Source organism: Ambystoma mexicanum, chromosome 7p (assembly GCF_040938575.1).
Source record: "Ambystoma mexicanum isolate Mex_15411 chromosome 7p, UKY_AmexF1_1, whole genome shotgun sequence".
In the NCBI taxonomy this organism is placed as follows: Eukaryota; Metazoa; Chordata; class Amphibia; order Caudata; family Ambystomatidae; genus Ambystoma; species Ambystoma mexicanum.
In genome coordinates this window covers 16,149,180-16,164,269 of record NC_090939.1, presented here as the reverse complement: position 1 = coordinate 16,164,269, position 15,090 = coordinate 16,149,180, and the positions used below count along the sequence as shown (strand labels likewise).

At 47.6% G+C, this 15,090-nt stretch overlaps 1 protein-coding gene across 1 annotated transcript in view; it reads left to right on the top strand.

Moving 5' to 3' along the window:
- HSF2BP (heat shock transcription factor 2 binding protein) overlaps positions 1-10,267 on the top strand; it is a 1,118,722-nt gene extending 1,108,455 nt beyond the window's left edge. The window contains exon 8 of the mRNA XM_069636160.1: positions 9,711-10,267. Within this exon, the coding sequence (XP_069492261.1) occupies positions 9,711-9,919 (209 nt within the window). The 3' untranslated portion in view covers positions 9,920-10,267. The remainder of the gene's footprint in view (positions 1-9,710) is intronic.
- The last annotated feature ends 4,823 nt before the right edge of the window (positions 10,268-15,090 follow it).

Genomic DNA, 15,090 nt, shown 5'->3' with positions numbered 1-15,090 from the left:
CTTTCACTCACCCAGGTAGCCCAAGGGGCGCCAACATGCTTTTTGAGGGTCCTAAACCTCTTAAGGTACTGGGAAGGGGTCTTCCCAAATGTAGCTATCAAAGCTAGCTTCACACATTCATAATCCTTCTTGTCCACCTCCCCCAACTCCATTACCACATCAGTTGCAACAGATGGAAGCCTAGAGAACAACCAGAGAAGTAACTCATTCCCTGTGATGTCCTGGAGCCCATGATTATACTCAAACATTTTCAACCAATCCAACACATCCAATCTAGGTTCATACATACCCACTAATTCTTTAGGCATCCGGGGTCTTTTGGGACTGGAACTCCTAGAAGAACCAGAGGAGAGAGAAGCATTTTCCACAGACAACTTTTTCATTTCTAATTCATGATTAAGCTCTATTTCTCTGAGTCTTAACTCAGCTTGCTTCTGCTCAGCCTGTGCATTCATTCGTCTGAACTCTAGCTCTTGATTTCTTTCAGATTGGGCAATAAAACGTTTATACTCTAATTCAAGCTTCATTTTTTCAAGTTCAAAATAAGCAGGGTTACATATAGGACCTGGTATAGGCCCAGTAGGTACAGTAGGTAAGGCAGACAGAGGCTCAGAGTGGCTAACTTCATTAGGTTCACTTTCCTCTTCTGACTCATTCTCAAGACTTTGATTCAGATCAATACCATCACTGTTTTATGCATTTGCTGGGGTGGGGGGGGGTAGATTCCTCTGTACCCCCCAGACTTTGGTTTATTAACAATCTTTCTATAAGTTCCATTTTCTTGCCCTTCTCAGAGAGATTCTTATGTCTACACAATATTTTTAAGCAATCAGCAGTTTTGGCAGACAATGATTCCAGGGTATAACTCTCCATAGCAGACATAGTTAGAAAATCAGCTTTTTAGTGCTAAGCTCTGTGGTTAGTTGTCCTAAAGTGTTCAACAAGCACTCTAAAGTGTATACTCAATACAAATCCCACCGCTGTACACCAGTGTTAGGCAGAAACCTGTGCAGTTCCCTCTGGGATCACTGCAAAAGATTTAAGACTACAGGTGTTTGGCAGTAAACCCACTTGGTAGCAGTCTGTACCACACAGATTCACTTGGTAGCTGTGGCTGAGCAGTCAGACTTTCCTCAAGGAGAGTTAGGCAGTATACAGAGTATTCACAATAAGTCAAGAGCACACAATAGAACAAGTAAACACTGACCAGGGATTGGTGTAAAATAGATATAATTATTTATTTAAAACCACATCTAGAAAAACACACAGGCACTAATAGTAAGCAATTCAAAATCACAGTCACTAAAAGATATACACTCCCTTAAAAGAATATTAGACTAGTCTTAAGTAAAGCACACTTATTTTCAGACAGCGGTGAGCGCTTAACGTAGATGGCACTCTAATAGTTCGTTTTAAAAAGGGAGAGAAAAGCAGAGAACAAATTGAAACAGATCCCAACACTTTTACAAGAACATAACAAGAGAGGAAGGCAAAGTAAAACCGTGAATTCAGAGTCAGTAGGCCGGATCCGCTTTAAGAGGATCGAAACGAAATGTGTCGAAGGTCACATGGTTGCAGTGCACATAAGTCTTGTAATGGTTCAAAAAAGAGTTGGAACAAAGAAAGGGACCAGTTAGAGGGTCAAGGCGGCCAGCCCAGTCCAGAAGGTTAAGGAGTTATTATTACCTTCTAGCAATCTTTAGAAAGGGAGGCCTGGCGGACACGGTACCTTAAAGTGGTGAGAACACTCCAGCAGGGGCAGTTGTTCCTGGCAGCGGATGCAAGTCGGTGCATCGTCCGGGGGAGGAGAGGATCTCGTCGTGGAGGAATACAGGAGTCTGTTGCACTGCCAGGGAAGAAACCAGCCGCAGAGTTTCTCAGGTACAAAGAGAGGTCCGTTGATTCGCGGTTCAGTGGTGAGTGGCTATCCGGCCACCGGGGTGCTTGGCACTGGCAGTTCGGCCACAAACCGGCTGGGGTGCAGAGAAAGAAAGGTAAACTGGTTTTGCCCACCAGTCAGGGGAAGAAGCCTCTCCAGCCGGGAGATCTTCTCTGTCGTCAGGAAGTGGTGAGTTGGTTCCGCAGGGCTCCACCGGTGGTGTCGTCGTGGTAGGTCGGCTCAGCCTCTCCCTCGTCGGATTCTCAGGTCCTCTGGCGACTTCTGAAGTTCCAGTCCCCAAAGCCCTGCTTTTATGCAGCATACCCCCATTCACTCAGCCTAGCTGTCAATCAAACATGCTAAGCGGTGAGCCGGCCGGCTCAGCACTTGGGCCAATCACACAAGAGTGCGACTTGAGTTACCAAGGTAACTCAGTCCAGGGTGCCTAAACCCCTCCCACACCCCCTGCCGTACCCAGACAGAGTGGCACCACTTTTGGAGGATTCTGTGGAGAAGCCCGCCAAAAAGTGGAACAAAGGGCTCGACTTGGGTTGGAGTCACAGAAGAGAACACAAACGCCATTTCAGAATCGAGTCTTGGCAAAAAATACCAACCGGAGAATTAATATTAATTAAATAAACCGGCGGTATGTTCGAGGCTATGAGAATTAAATAATTAAAGTTGGTAGCCTCGAACAATGGGAAAATCCCATAGGGAAATATTCGCGGTCGAATATAGTAGTTTCCACTGCCACCAGCCAAAACTCGATCAGGGGGGACAGAGACGTGCCCCCTCGACTAACAGACCCCGGGGCAATCGAATTGCCCCGACCAGTACATCCACAATATGATGGTTTGTACTGGTTTCTGTTAATAATTTGGGACTAGTAAAGCCAATGGTGACTTTACATGCCCTGGGAGACAGTAGTCATTCCCAGGGTATGGAGTCTATGGTGGGGTGTCACTATGACACCCCTGTGTTACTGCACGGATGGTGCTGTGTAACACACATAGTAAAAACACATGAGACCCTATGGAGTAAAGGACCCCATAGCCCATAAAACACATTACCAGTCAAAGGAATACCATAAATCATGTCCAAGAGTGGTAGAAAAAGAATCTCACTCTTGGCAGGAGGAAAAAAACAAACTCCAGAAATCCAGCAAAGCTGCTGGGGGACTCACTAGGTTAGGAAATTCAGCCTAAAGAGAGAATTCTCCCTAACAGTAGCCATGCCACTAAAAGCGGCATGGCTACCTCCATACTCGTAATGAGGCCCTATGTCTTCTATATTTGAAGAAAGGGCCTCAGGAGAAGAAGAAGTTTCTCCTTTTGGAGTGCAATATGGTACCAGAGGTTCCAGAAGAATTAATCGATCAAGAATCGAAAATGAGAGACCTATGTAACACCCTTCAATCTGCTAGTTTATTGATACGTCACCAGAGCTAGAGTTTGCAAAACCTGACCCTGCAGAACATGCAGATTCAGGGTACAGGAGTTTGATGAATAGGGTTGGGGAATACATGGGCTGGGGTAGATCCTCACCCACATTTGATCTGGATGATATGACTGATATACTTGACCAGGGCCCCCAGAAGGATACTGTTTCTGCAGTTAACAGTAATTTTCTGAAGAAGTACAAAACTGCGAGTTCTGACCCTGATTACTTAAGGAAGGTTCCACTCCAGAAAGTCTGGTTATTCAGGCAGCAACTTCGTCAAGACAAACAGCCTATCCCTCTATCCCCCCCGGATAGAGAGGATAAGAAGGTGGATGCTTGGGCCCGTAAGGTCTTTACCTGGGGTAGCATGGCTCCCAAGTCTACAAATGTCACCTGTACCCTGGCCAGGTTCACCCATACCCTGTGGGACTGCATTTCGGTGGCGTCTGATCATATTCCTGAAGGCGGGGAAAGGGAAGGCTTCCTGAATATTGTCAAAGACGTAAAGGAGGCAAAGGGGGAATGTTGTCAGGAAAGCGCCACGTTCATGCTCTCGTGCAAGCAGATCAACCTTTCAATTTAGGCCTTCGCTTGCCTCCTCCAAACCCCCGTTTAAATCACATAACCCTTCAATCAGACAAGGCTGCAAAACGTCTCGCAGAGGTAAAACCCTGACGAGCCGTGTCTCGTTCCGGGAACGCTGAGGGTTGTCTTGGAAACGCTGTCAACCTGTCCATAGATTCCCATTGGTTCGTGCATGGCGAGATGCATTGGGTCAAGTCAGCTGATGCCTTAAAGACTCTTCCCAGTATTCAGAATTTCATTACCAGTGGCGTCTTTCGTTGTTTGTTTACCTTGCTCTTGTTACCTCAACCCTGTTTTGTATCTGGACTGCTCTTTTCTGTGCCCTCGGCATATCAGCATTGATCTACAGCAACGGTTTCCGACCCGGAACGACCAATGGACTTCTCCGCTTCCTGCTCTTGTCTACTTGCTCTCGGATTTGTTGACTTCGGACTTTGTATCGGATTGCTTTCGTCTTGCCCTTGAACTGATACCACGAATCACAGAACTTTGGGACTTTCTTTGTACTCCTGCTTGGATTAAGGACTTGGTTACATGTGTCCTTGTTTCGTCGGTGTGAGGTGGATTTCAAAACTCTGTGTAGGTGTCCTCGTGCCATCGGGGATAGTTTGTTACGGGACTTTTTGTTACTTGGAGACCCCTCTACCCTACAGAATAAGGACACTTGAATACTCTCCCGGAATTACAGTTTATCAAATTGAAAATCTCAGTAAAATTGGTAGTCTACTCTAGTGTGTTTTCTAACTGCCTTACTGGGATTTGCACGATTCTAATTCTGGTTATGTTTCCAGGGTTACGCTCTCCATATACCTTGGCAATATTCTTAGCAGACACCCAAACCCTTCTTTAGTGAGTATTTCTACTGTACTTATTCTAGTATAATCTGGTGTGTGTTCTTGGCTAATCTCTTGTTTTTCTTTTGCAGCCTGCAGTGTACCAGGGCATAACTAATTTTCGTGCAATACTCACCTCAATCTGTCCTTTTGTACTCTTGAGGGGTATATTGTCAGAAAGAACCTATAACTTCACGACATGTAAAACTGTCATTCTGCTCTGTCTTTAGATGCTGCGTCTAACAAATGTCTCCAGTCTAGGCTGGATACTGCTAATAGTATCTACAGATCCATGGCTGCAAGCACTGTGCTACGCAGATTTGCGTGGTTGAGGAAGTCGGGGTTTGCACCAGACGTGCAGGCCAGACTACTCAACATGCCTTTTGATGGCTTGAGGCTATTTGGCAGTAAAGCTGATGAAAGCTTAGTAAAACTGCAGACCTCAAAAACAGCGGCTAAATCTCTTAGTGCCTGTATGCGGCAGCCTCAGAAAACTTATTCGGGCTCATCTTCCTGGAGAGGTCGTTCTTTCAGTACTACTCTTCTTTTGGTAGAGGAAGAGGACAGGCCATACAAAGAGGTAAAAGAAATGTTGCTCGTGGTGGACGAGGAAAAAGTGCAAAACCAGCCTCAGGAACTCCATCTTTGCCCTCAGCCACTCCTGCAGCTGCCTCCAAGTCACTCTGAGGCCTTATGACTCAAAACCCCGGTGGGAGGCAGAATCTCACAGCATCTGAAAGAATGGCGGGGCATTACTTCAGATGTTTGGGCACTGCAGACAGTAGCTCAAGGTTACTGACTTCCCTTCCTAAAAAGGCCTCAGGACCATCCACCGGGAACCAACAATTTCAAAATTTCAGATCTGCTCCTTGTGCAGGACATTTTAACCCTGCTAGAGAAAGGTGCAATAGAACATGTAACTGTAGCGGAGAGGAACAAGGGTTGGTGTTCCCCTACTTTCTCATCCCAAAGAAGGGCAGAGGATTGAGACCCATCTTGGACTTAAGAAACTTGAACAAGTTCCTCAGGAAGGACAAGTTCAAGATGGTGACCCTTTCTCAGATCCTTCAGGCTCTTCAACTCCAAGACTGGTTGGTATCATTGGACCTTCAGGATGCTTACTTTCATGTGCCAATCCATCCCAAGCACAGAAAGTACCTGAGGTTCGCGGTTGGCGGTTCTATCAGTTTTGAGTTCTGTCATTCGGGCTGACCTCTGCCCCGAGGGTTTTCACCAAACTGATGGCCCTTGTGGCAGCGAGTCTCAGGAGAGGGGGGATTCGCGTCTACCCTTACCTGGACGATTGGTTGATCAGAGTGCGTTCTCCGGAAGAAGCTCAGGAACATCTGTCGATCACCTGTCACTTCCTTCACAAACTGGGCTTCTCCCTCAATTTCAAGAAGTCCTACATGATACCATCCCAAAAGCTTGAGTTTATCGGAGCAATCTTGGATACTTCCTCGGGCAAAGCCTTGCCTCCCGAGGTGAGAGCTCTCTACATTCTACAGATGGTAACAAAGTTCCAGAATGCCCAGCATCTGCCGGCCTTCGATTTTCTGAGGTTGCTCGGCCTCATGGCATCCTGCATTTTGCTGGTGCCACAGGCTCGACTGAGGATGAGATCTCTTCAATGGGCCCTCAGAACTCAGTGGTCCCAATTCTCGGGCCGTATGTCGGATCTTCTGCAAGACCCGAGCGCAGTCGCTCAGGATCTACTATGGTGGGCTTGCAACAACAACATCCTAGGGAGAATCTTTTTGGCAACCATGGCCGGAGATGACAGTAGTGAAGGACGCCTCACTCATGGGGTGGGGAGCCCACACCAATGATCTGACAATCAGCAGTTGTTGGTCTCCATCGGAGTCCAAACTACACATCAACCTATTGGAGCCGAGGGCAATCAGACTAGCGCTGAAGGCCTTCCTGCCCTCTGTACAGGGAAAGAATGTCCTGATAATGACAAACAACACTGTGGCCATGTACTACCTCAACAAGAGAGGAGGCATAGGATCACTACCACTGTGCAGAGAGGCAATGCAGCTCTGGTTCTAGGCAATAAGAGAGGGAATCTCTCTATCGGCAGCTCACCTAGCCAGAGAGCAGAACATGGCGGCAGATGCTCTGAGCAGGCAGAGCACAGTCTCCCACGAGTGGGAGCTAGCTCAGGATGTCCTTCTGGAGATCTTCGCCCTTTGGGGAACCCCTCAATTGTATCTGTTCGCGACCACGGTCAACCGGAAGTGCGAACAGTACTGCTCAAGGGAATTTCCTCTGAGAGGAACTCTAGGAGACACGTTCGTGGTGGACTGGAAACTTCCACTTCTGTAGGCGTTTCCTCCAGACCCCATGATTCCTCATGTAATCAGGAGGTTGAGAAGGTTCGGGAAAACCATGATCCTAATTGCCCCGGATTGGGCCAGGAAGACGTGGTACCCAGACCTTCTGGACATGTCCATCTGCCCTCCAATACGTCTCCCGCAAAGAGAGGATCTTCTCTTGCAAGAGGAAGGTCGGGTTCCACATCCAGAGATCAAAACACTCAACCTTCACGCATGGTTTCTGAGAGGTTGAGATACAAGAATTGGGTTCGTCCGGATGACGTTATGGAGATTTTGCTTTCGGCCAAAAGGTCAGGAACTAAATCCATGTACCGATGTCGTTGGAATAAATTCAGTATCTGGTGCAGGGATGAGAATGTGAACCCTTTTCCATGTGGCACTCCAATGGTGCTTTCTTTCCTATTGCATCTAGCCAATCTGGGGCTCCAGATCAGGACAATTAAAGGGTATCTGGCTGCGCTGTCCATTTTCAAGCGCTCCTCGGGAGAGGTTTCCTACTTCAAAATTCCATTAATCATTCAATTCCTGAAAGGGCTTACTAATGTATACCCTCAAGTCCCTTTTCATGTCCCAACTTGCGATTTAAATCTGGTACTTAAGTTTCTAACTTGTATACCTTTTGAGCCTCTGCACCCCTGTCCCTTGAGGCTTCTAATATTAAAAACTGTCCTTCTTGTGGCCTTAACATCAGCCCACAGGGTTAGTGAGTTGCAGGCTCTCTCATGCAAACCTCTGTATACTATTTGTTGCAAGGACAAAGTCGTTCTTAAGGTTAAACCCTCTTTCTTACCAAAAGTAGTTTCTGACTTTCACTTGTCACAAAGAATCATATTACCAACGTTCTACCCTCCTCCTCATTTGGGCAAAGAAGAGGAGAGATTGCATAGGCTGGACCCTAAAAGGGCTCTCAGTTATTACATTTCAAGAATGTCCAAATTGCGTCAGCATGACCAACTTTTTGTATGGGATTGGCGGTGACAAAACAGACTATATCCTGCTGGATCATTCAGGCTATAATTGAGTGCTACAGATTGGCGGGAAAGGACCCACCAGATGGGCTTCGAGCCCATTCCACTAGGGGTATGGCTACTTCTGCGGCTCTGAAGAGGGGAGTCCCTGAAGCAGATATTTTTTCAGCTGCAACATGGGCATCAATGCATACCTTGATCAAGCATTACTGCTTAGGGAATGTGGGGTGCTGCAGGAATTTTGGACAGCATGTTTACTCCGCCTCTCCAGAATACTGGGTACTACAATCCCACGGGACCCCAAACTTATCCTGCTGGGTATAGGAGGCGAAACTGACCTCAACAAACACGAAAGAACATTTCTGGGGGTGGCATTTGGAGCTGGAAAGAGACTAACGGCAGCCACCTGGGGCTCGGGAGACATGATAAACATTGACAGATGGTCCAATGAAATGGACAGGTGCGCCTCCCTGGAAAAAACAAATTTATAATGCAAGGAGGGGGTCCCCCCGTAAGTTCCAGAAAATATGGGGGAAATGGGAAGTATAAAACATCAAATCCAAGAACAGGGGAGAGCCGAGGTGCCCAGTGCATCTGCCGGGTGGGCAGTGCGAACTCTCTGCCCCAATCGTGTCACTTAATCGTCAAAGCCTGTGTTGTGTTCTGCTATTTATTGCAACCTCGATGACAGGTCTCCTAACGTCACTGTGTACTCATGTTGTTGTGCTTTTCTTGTTCTTTGTTTGACAAAACCTAATAAAAAGAATTTTTAAAAAAGCATTACTGCTTAGATGCTTCTTCTTCCAATGAAGGTTTATTTACCAAAGCGGTACTCCATTCCGTCCATGACAAAAATAATTAGTACTCCCACCTCCAAAATTACCACTGCTATGCGAGTCTATCATAAAATGAGGAATACGTGGGAGGACACAATCCATTCGAAGAACAAGTTACTTACCAACTGTAACGTTCTTTCGACTGGATGTTCCTCCCACGTATTCCTCATCACCCCTCCCATCCTACCCCGCAGTACAGTTTACGTTAGTTACACTTCTCTCACACGAAGAGTCTTTCAGTCATGAGGCACGCCTGGGAGTTCCTCCAATATTTCCTCGAAAAAACAGAACCGAAGCCAACGGGCACTTATACTGATCGTGACGTCGACACGGTACGTTGCCCATCGAGGGACATTGATGCCACAACTTCGTGCACAGCGCCCTCTGCTGAGAATTTTTTTTCCGACGCAGCGAAGCTGGCGGATACGAATATCGTAAGATGAGGAATACGTGGGAGGAACATCCATTCAAAAGAACGTTACAGTTAGTAAGTAACTCGTTCTTCTGTCTTCTGCAAATACCTCTATCCTGGCTTTATAGACATGTTTATGTGTGTTGCATAGATATGCGTCTGTCCTCTCCTTATAGACATGATTCTGTGTTCTGCAAATACCGCTATCCTGGTTTTATAGGCATGTTTCTGTGTGTTGCATATGTATGCGTCTTTCCTCTCCTTATAAACATGTTTCTGTGTGCTGCACGTGTATGCCTCTCTCCTCTCTCAATAGCCATGTTTCTGTGTGCTGCAGCATGCGTTATCCCACTTGCCTCTCCAATGTATCCAGGACTGATCTTACCATTGATGCTTATGCTGTCCTTTTTTCCTCCAGATCCTGATGCAGAGGTATGTCTGCATACACTACGGCTCCTGCAGTCAGTTATCCTGGAGCCAGAGGTTTTCACTAGAATGGCACCGTTACTGCATAAGTCGCTGCCACTTCAGCGCATTACAGAACTGTCCAACAGTCGCCACAAGGATCTGAAAAGTCTGGTGCAGGAGTTGCTGGAAGACATGCGATTCCTGGAGTCTGAAGCATAGGGGGGCTCCCTCAGGTGCCCCTTGCATTTGTTTTGAGGTTCTTCTCATCCCCACCAATATATGCATGTATATAGGCAGCCAGAACATTGAGGGTGTTTACAAAAGGAGACTATGAGACTTTACTGCCATTGTCACTGTGCCACCCTTGGCTAACACTTCCCATTGGTATGAACGGCTGCTGTAGACGGATAAGAGCGGTGTTTCTCCATCTCCCCTAACATCTGCCAGCAGCCATAGACCGAGAGGGCGGTGGGTTTCCTGCATCCCTAGCATCAGGTAGCAGACGTAGGCTGAGAGGGCGGTGGGTCGCCTGCATCCCGAGCATCTGCTAGCAGCCATAGGCTGATCGCCTGCATCCCTAGCATCATCTGCTAGTAGCCATAGGCTGAGAGGGCGGTGGGTTTCCTGCATCCCTAGTATCAGGTAGCAGACGTAGGCTGAGAGGGCGGTGGGTCGCCTGCATACCTAGCATCTGCTAGCAGCCATAGGCTGATCGCCTGTATCCCTAGCATCATCTGCTAGTAGCCATAGGCTGAGAGGGCGGTGGGTCGCCTGCATCCCTAGTATCAGGTAGCAGACGTAGGCTGAGAGGGCGGTGGGTCACCTGAATCCCGAGCATCTGCTAGCAGCCATAGGCTGATCGCCTGCATCCCTAAAATCAGGTAGCAGCTGTAGAATGAGGGAGGTGGGCCACTAGGTCCATTGTGTCAGCTAGCAGGTTGGCTTAGAGAGAGGCGGGTCCTGCATTCCCTTGCTCCTTTAGCATCAGCCAGTAGCAGTTGGTGGCCCCCAGCTCCCCTAGCATCAGCAGGAAGACAGGGAGAGTGGTAGGTCTCCTGTTTGCTTAGTGTCAGCTGGCAGCCGCAGCTTGAGCGAGAGGTGGGTCACCTGTTTAAACAGCTTCAGCAAGCAAGCACGCTGAGAAAGAGTCTGGTCCCTTATTCCCCTAACATCATCTGGCAGTCATAGGCTGAGGGACAGGTGGGTACGTCGTTTCCTTGGCATCGGCTGGTGATGGAAGGCTTAGAATGAGGGGGCGCTATGCTCTCCTAACCTCTGCTGAAGTTCATAAAGGGCAGTACCCCCAGAATAAAATGCGTCCCTTTATAGAGTTGCTTGTTATGGAGCAGCTTCAGGAGGGGTGTCCATCCCCAGCACCAAGCACACAATCCATGAGACAAATACTTACTGCTGGTGGTGGGGGGTCGATTCATCGTTACCACCAATGCACAATCCTCCGCTGACCTGTTTTCCTTGGGGGAGACCGGGGCCATCTTTTTATTTCAGTTCCAGCTGACACACCCTAAGCTAACGTGCGTACCCTTTGTAGGAACATCCCTTCCCCGAGCCCCGGCTGCACAATCCTGATTGGGAGGGGCTGCCCCTGCTGCTTGATCCCATGATAGCCTACTTCCTGTTGCTATGGAATATTCATTACGTCTCCTAGTGCCAGCTGCATAACCTTATGCTAACATACGTACCTACGATGGCCATGGAGCGGACACTGGTGCATGACATGTTGACATGTTGAGAGACTGATGCAAACTGTACATTAGGCTTTTAGCTATAAACAGGTTTGAAAGGTTTGAGTGTGTGTGTGTGTCTGTACACACACACACACACACAGAATCTCTCACACCACACACTTACAAACCTTTACTCTACCATCCAGATGTGAATCCCGTCCGTTACCCTTTACTTGTCTGTTGGCTGTTGTGTGAGAGACTTGTTGATTTTTACTGATTCTTGTTGTATTGGTTTTCCTTTCATTCCTCATAATGTTTGTAAAAACACGATGGAGATCATCTATCACTTGTTTCATGATCTGTTCTTTTTTATTAATTGCGGCAGCAGTGTCGCTACTGGTCCAATTGATGTAAAGATCCCATGGGTGTTGCAGGACGAACGTTAGCAGCTGAGTTCAGGCCTGCACTGTGAAGCCATCATGTTTGGGTCCTTCTCCAAAGGATCTCCTTGACCTGTCCATAATGCATCCAGATGACACAGTGTGAGTAGACCTGTCATAAGCTCACTGGCTGTGCAATGTTGAGTTGTGTTCAGGCTCCTCAAAGAACAGCCCTCTGCTGTAAAGGCCCACTTCTTGGCGTAAGACAACTCAACTCATACAGGGCAGCCCATCGATCTGAAGGTCAGTTTCCATGTGTAAAGCAACTGATAGACTGCTCACCTATACCAGAAGCGCCCTGTTCCTAAAGACTCCTTTTCCTAGTGTAAGACAGCTTGCAGGCTATGCACCTATACTCGGACAACCCTGTGCTCTGAGAGTCTGCTTCCTGTGTACAACAACAGGCATGCTATGCAGCTATTCTAGGACAGCCCTGTGTTCTGCGGGTCTGCTTCCTGGGTACAACAACTGGCAGGCTATACACCTATTCCAGGACAGCCCTGTGTTCCGAGGCTCTGCTTCCTGTGTACAACAACCGGCAGGCTATGCACCTATTCCAGGATAGTCGTGTACAACAGGCAGGCTATGCATCTATACTAGGACAGCCTTGTGTTCTGCGGATCTGCTTCCTGTGAACAACAACTGGCAGGCTATGCACCTATTCCAGGACAGCCCTGTGTTCTGCGGGTCTGCTTCCTGTGTACAACAACAGGCAGGCTATGCATCTATTCCATGACAGTCCTGTGCACTTAGGGTCTGCTTCCTGTCTACAACAACTGGCAGGCTATGCACCTATTCCACGACAGCCCTGTGTTCTGCGGGTCTGCTTCCTGTGTACAACAACAGGCAGGCTGTGCACCTATTCCAGGACAGTCCTGTGCACTTAGGGTCTGCCTCCTGTGTACAACAACTGGCAGGCTATCCACCTATTCCAGGACAGCCCTGTGCTCTGAGGGTCTGCTTCCTGTGTACAACAACTGGCAGGCTATGCACCTATTCCAGGACAGCCCTGTGCTCCGAGCGTCTGCTTCCTGTGTACAAGTGGCAGGCTATGCACCTATTCCAGGACAGCTCTGTGCTCTGAGGGTCTGCTTTCTGTGTACAACAACAGGCAGGCTATGCACCTATACTAGGACAAGCCCTGAGGAGAGAAGGGCGAGGAGCAGCTGCTAAGCGTATTCTCTGTTATTTATTGTGCATTTTTGTGCTTTCCTGGAACTTTGCTGGAATGCTGCCGCTTTGAAAGAACTTGCAAGATCCCTGTTTCTTTTACGAGCCGTGACTCGTGTTGATTTGCGGCTGGACTTCTGCATATAAGCCCCGCCCGTGCACCGATAAGCCCTGAGGAGAGAAGGGCTAGGAGCAGCTGCCAAGCGTATTCTCTGTTATTTATTGTGCATTTCTGTGCTTTCCTGGAACTTTGCTGGAACGCTGTCCCTTGGAAAAGAACTTGTGAGACCCCTGTCTCTTTTACGAGCTGTGACTCGTGTGGAATTGCGGCTGGACTACCGCATATAAGCCCCGCTCACCTGCCCTTGCGGCGATAAGCCCTGAGGAGAGAAGGGCGAACAGCAGCTGTTTGGCTGTTACGCGGGAGGCGTTCCACTCATCTTCCATTAATATCCAGTGTGCTCAAGTAAGTCCCTTGGCATCACAGCAGGGTATTTTCCATAGGAAGTGAAGTTCGGCCTCTCACTCTTAGAGGGGCTGCCATACTTTTGGGAACACAGGTGTGTATTAGAGCCAATACCTACCTGACTCTAAGGACTTACTCCTCCCTCGGCACTCATACTCGGCGGATCTAAGGCTTCTGGGCGAGGGGGGAGAGTCGGACTCTGGCAGCTCCTTAAGCTGCCGGACGTGCCTCGCCCAGTCCCTTACTATTGTTTATGAATCTATGTACTTGTGTAATATTGGAAAGTTACTTTCTTTGTTGATTTCCCTGGGGAAGCAGCGAGATTACCTCTCCGCCCAGGACTAATTCCTTTTTTTCAAGGAATTGATTTTCCCCGGTTTTAGTTTTATATTACTGAATACTTCTACTCAGTTTTAATATTTGTGATCTGTTGCCTAACTATTGACTTTTATGCAGTGTATGATTGATCATTGATGACTCAAAACATATTTAATACACTCTATTTTAACTTTTATTTATTGAAATTTGTATTGTATAGGCCTACTGCCGAGTGGTCCTTTGGTATTAGGGTGCTAATTCATTGGTAATTTGGGGGCCTCTAGGTTTGGATACTCCAACTGGTATTCTGCATGTTTGCTTACAACTTAACTACGTGGAGTACCTCCAAATGTCCCAAAAAGGACTGCAGAGTCAGACAGCCTTGGAGGCTACTATTGAACTCCAGCAGCCAGAGGAGGCTTCAATAAGTGTGGCCTCTCGAGATGAGAATGTGGATAAGGTGGTTAGGAATGATCAAGTAGCTGATGTAAGTCCCTATTTTAAAGGTGCAGTTGAAGAGTCTACAGCACATTTAGGGGAGCCCATTAATGAACTCTCTACCAGGCCAAGTCTACTCCCAGACTAGCCTGATGGAAAAGATAAATTTAAGTACTATCCCGGGGAACCCAAATGCGAATAACTGTATATATAAAGGGAAAGAAATGTTCTCCATTGCAGCCCAAGAAGATTGTTTAGTGGCTAATTTAACGAAGAACTTGGGTGAGACTCGGACAAAAGAGTTGGACATGAATGGGGAACCTCGACTCGATTGGGAGGATGGCACACTTAACCTATCTGGTCTTATCCACCTGCTGTCTGGCCCTGTATTACCTACCCCCTTGAGGGATGATCTTAAAAACTATACCCCATTACCTGGGGATCGAATTATGCCCCCACACCTATCCATCTTGATAGTGATGGCAAGCTGATAGCAACCCTAGCCTCTCAGGAGAACATGGTATCCGTTCAACCCTCTTTCAAGATACCAGACAGAATTCCTGGGCCCACAGCTAAAGGGAGACAAGAAGACCAGGGGAACTCTCTTCTTGGCAAAAAGGTACTTTTACTTGCTTCTCCCTCTTCAGCTAGCCCATTTAAAACCCTTATGATGAAACCTCCACGGAATAACCCGAAACTTAAGCCCCATATTAATAAAACGGGAGAACCAATACCGGGTAAAAAAATCTCCAATTATTTTGGGAAAAGAACGGCAACCAGTACAGACATGAGATCAGTGCCTTCCTCGCTAGCAGTGGCGAGCTTAGACTACACGCACCTTACTGAAGTGGTTAAAAAACTGGAGGTTGAGGA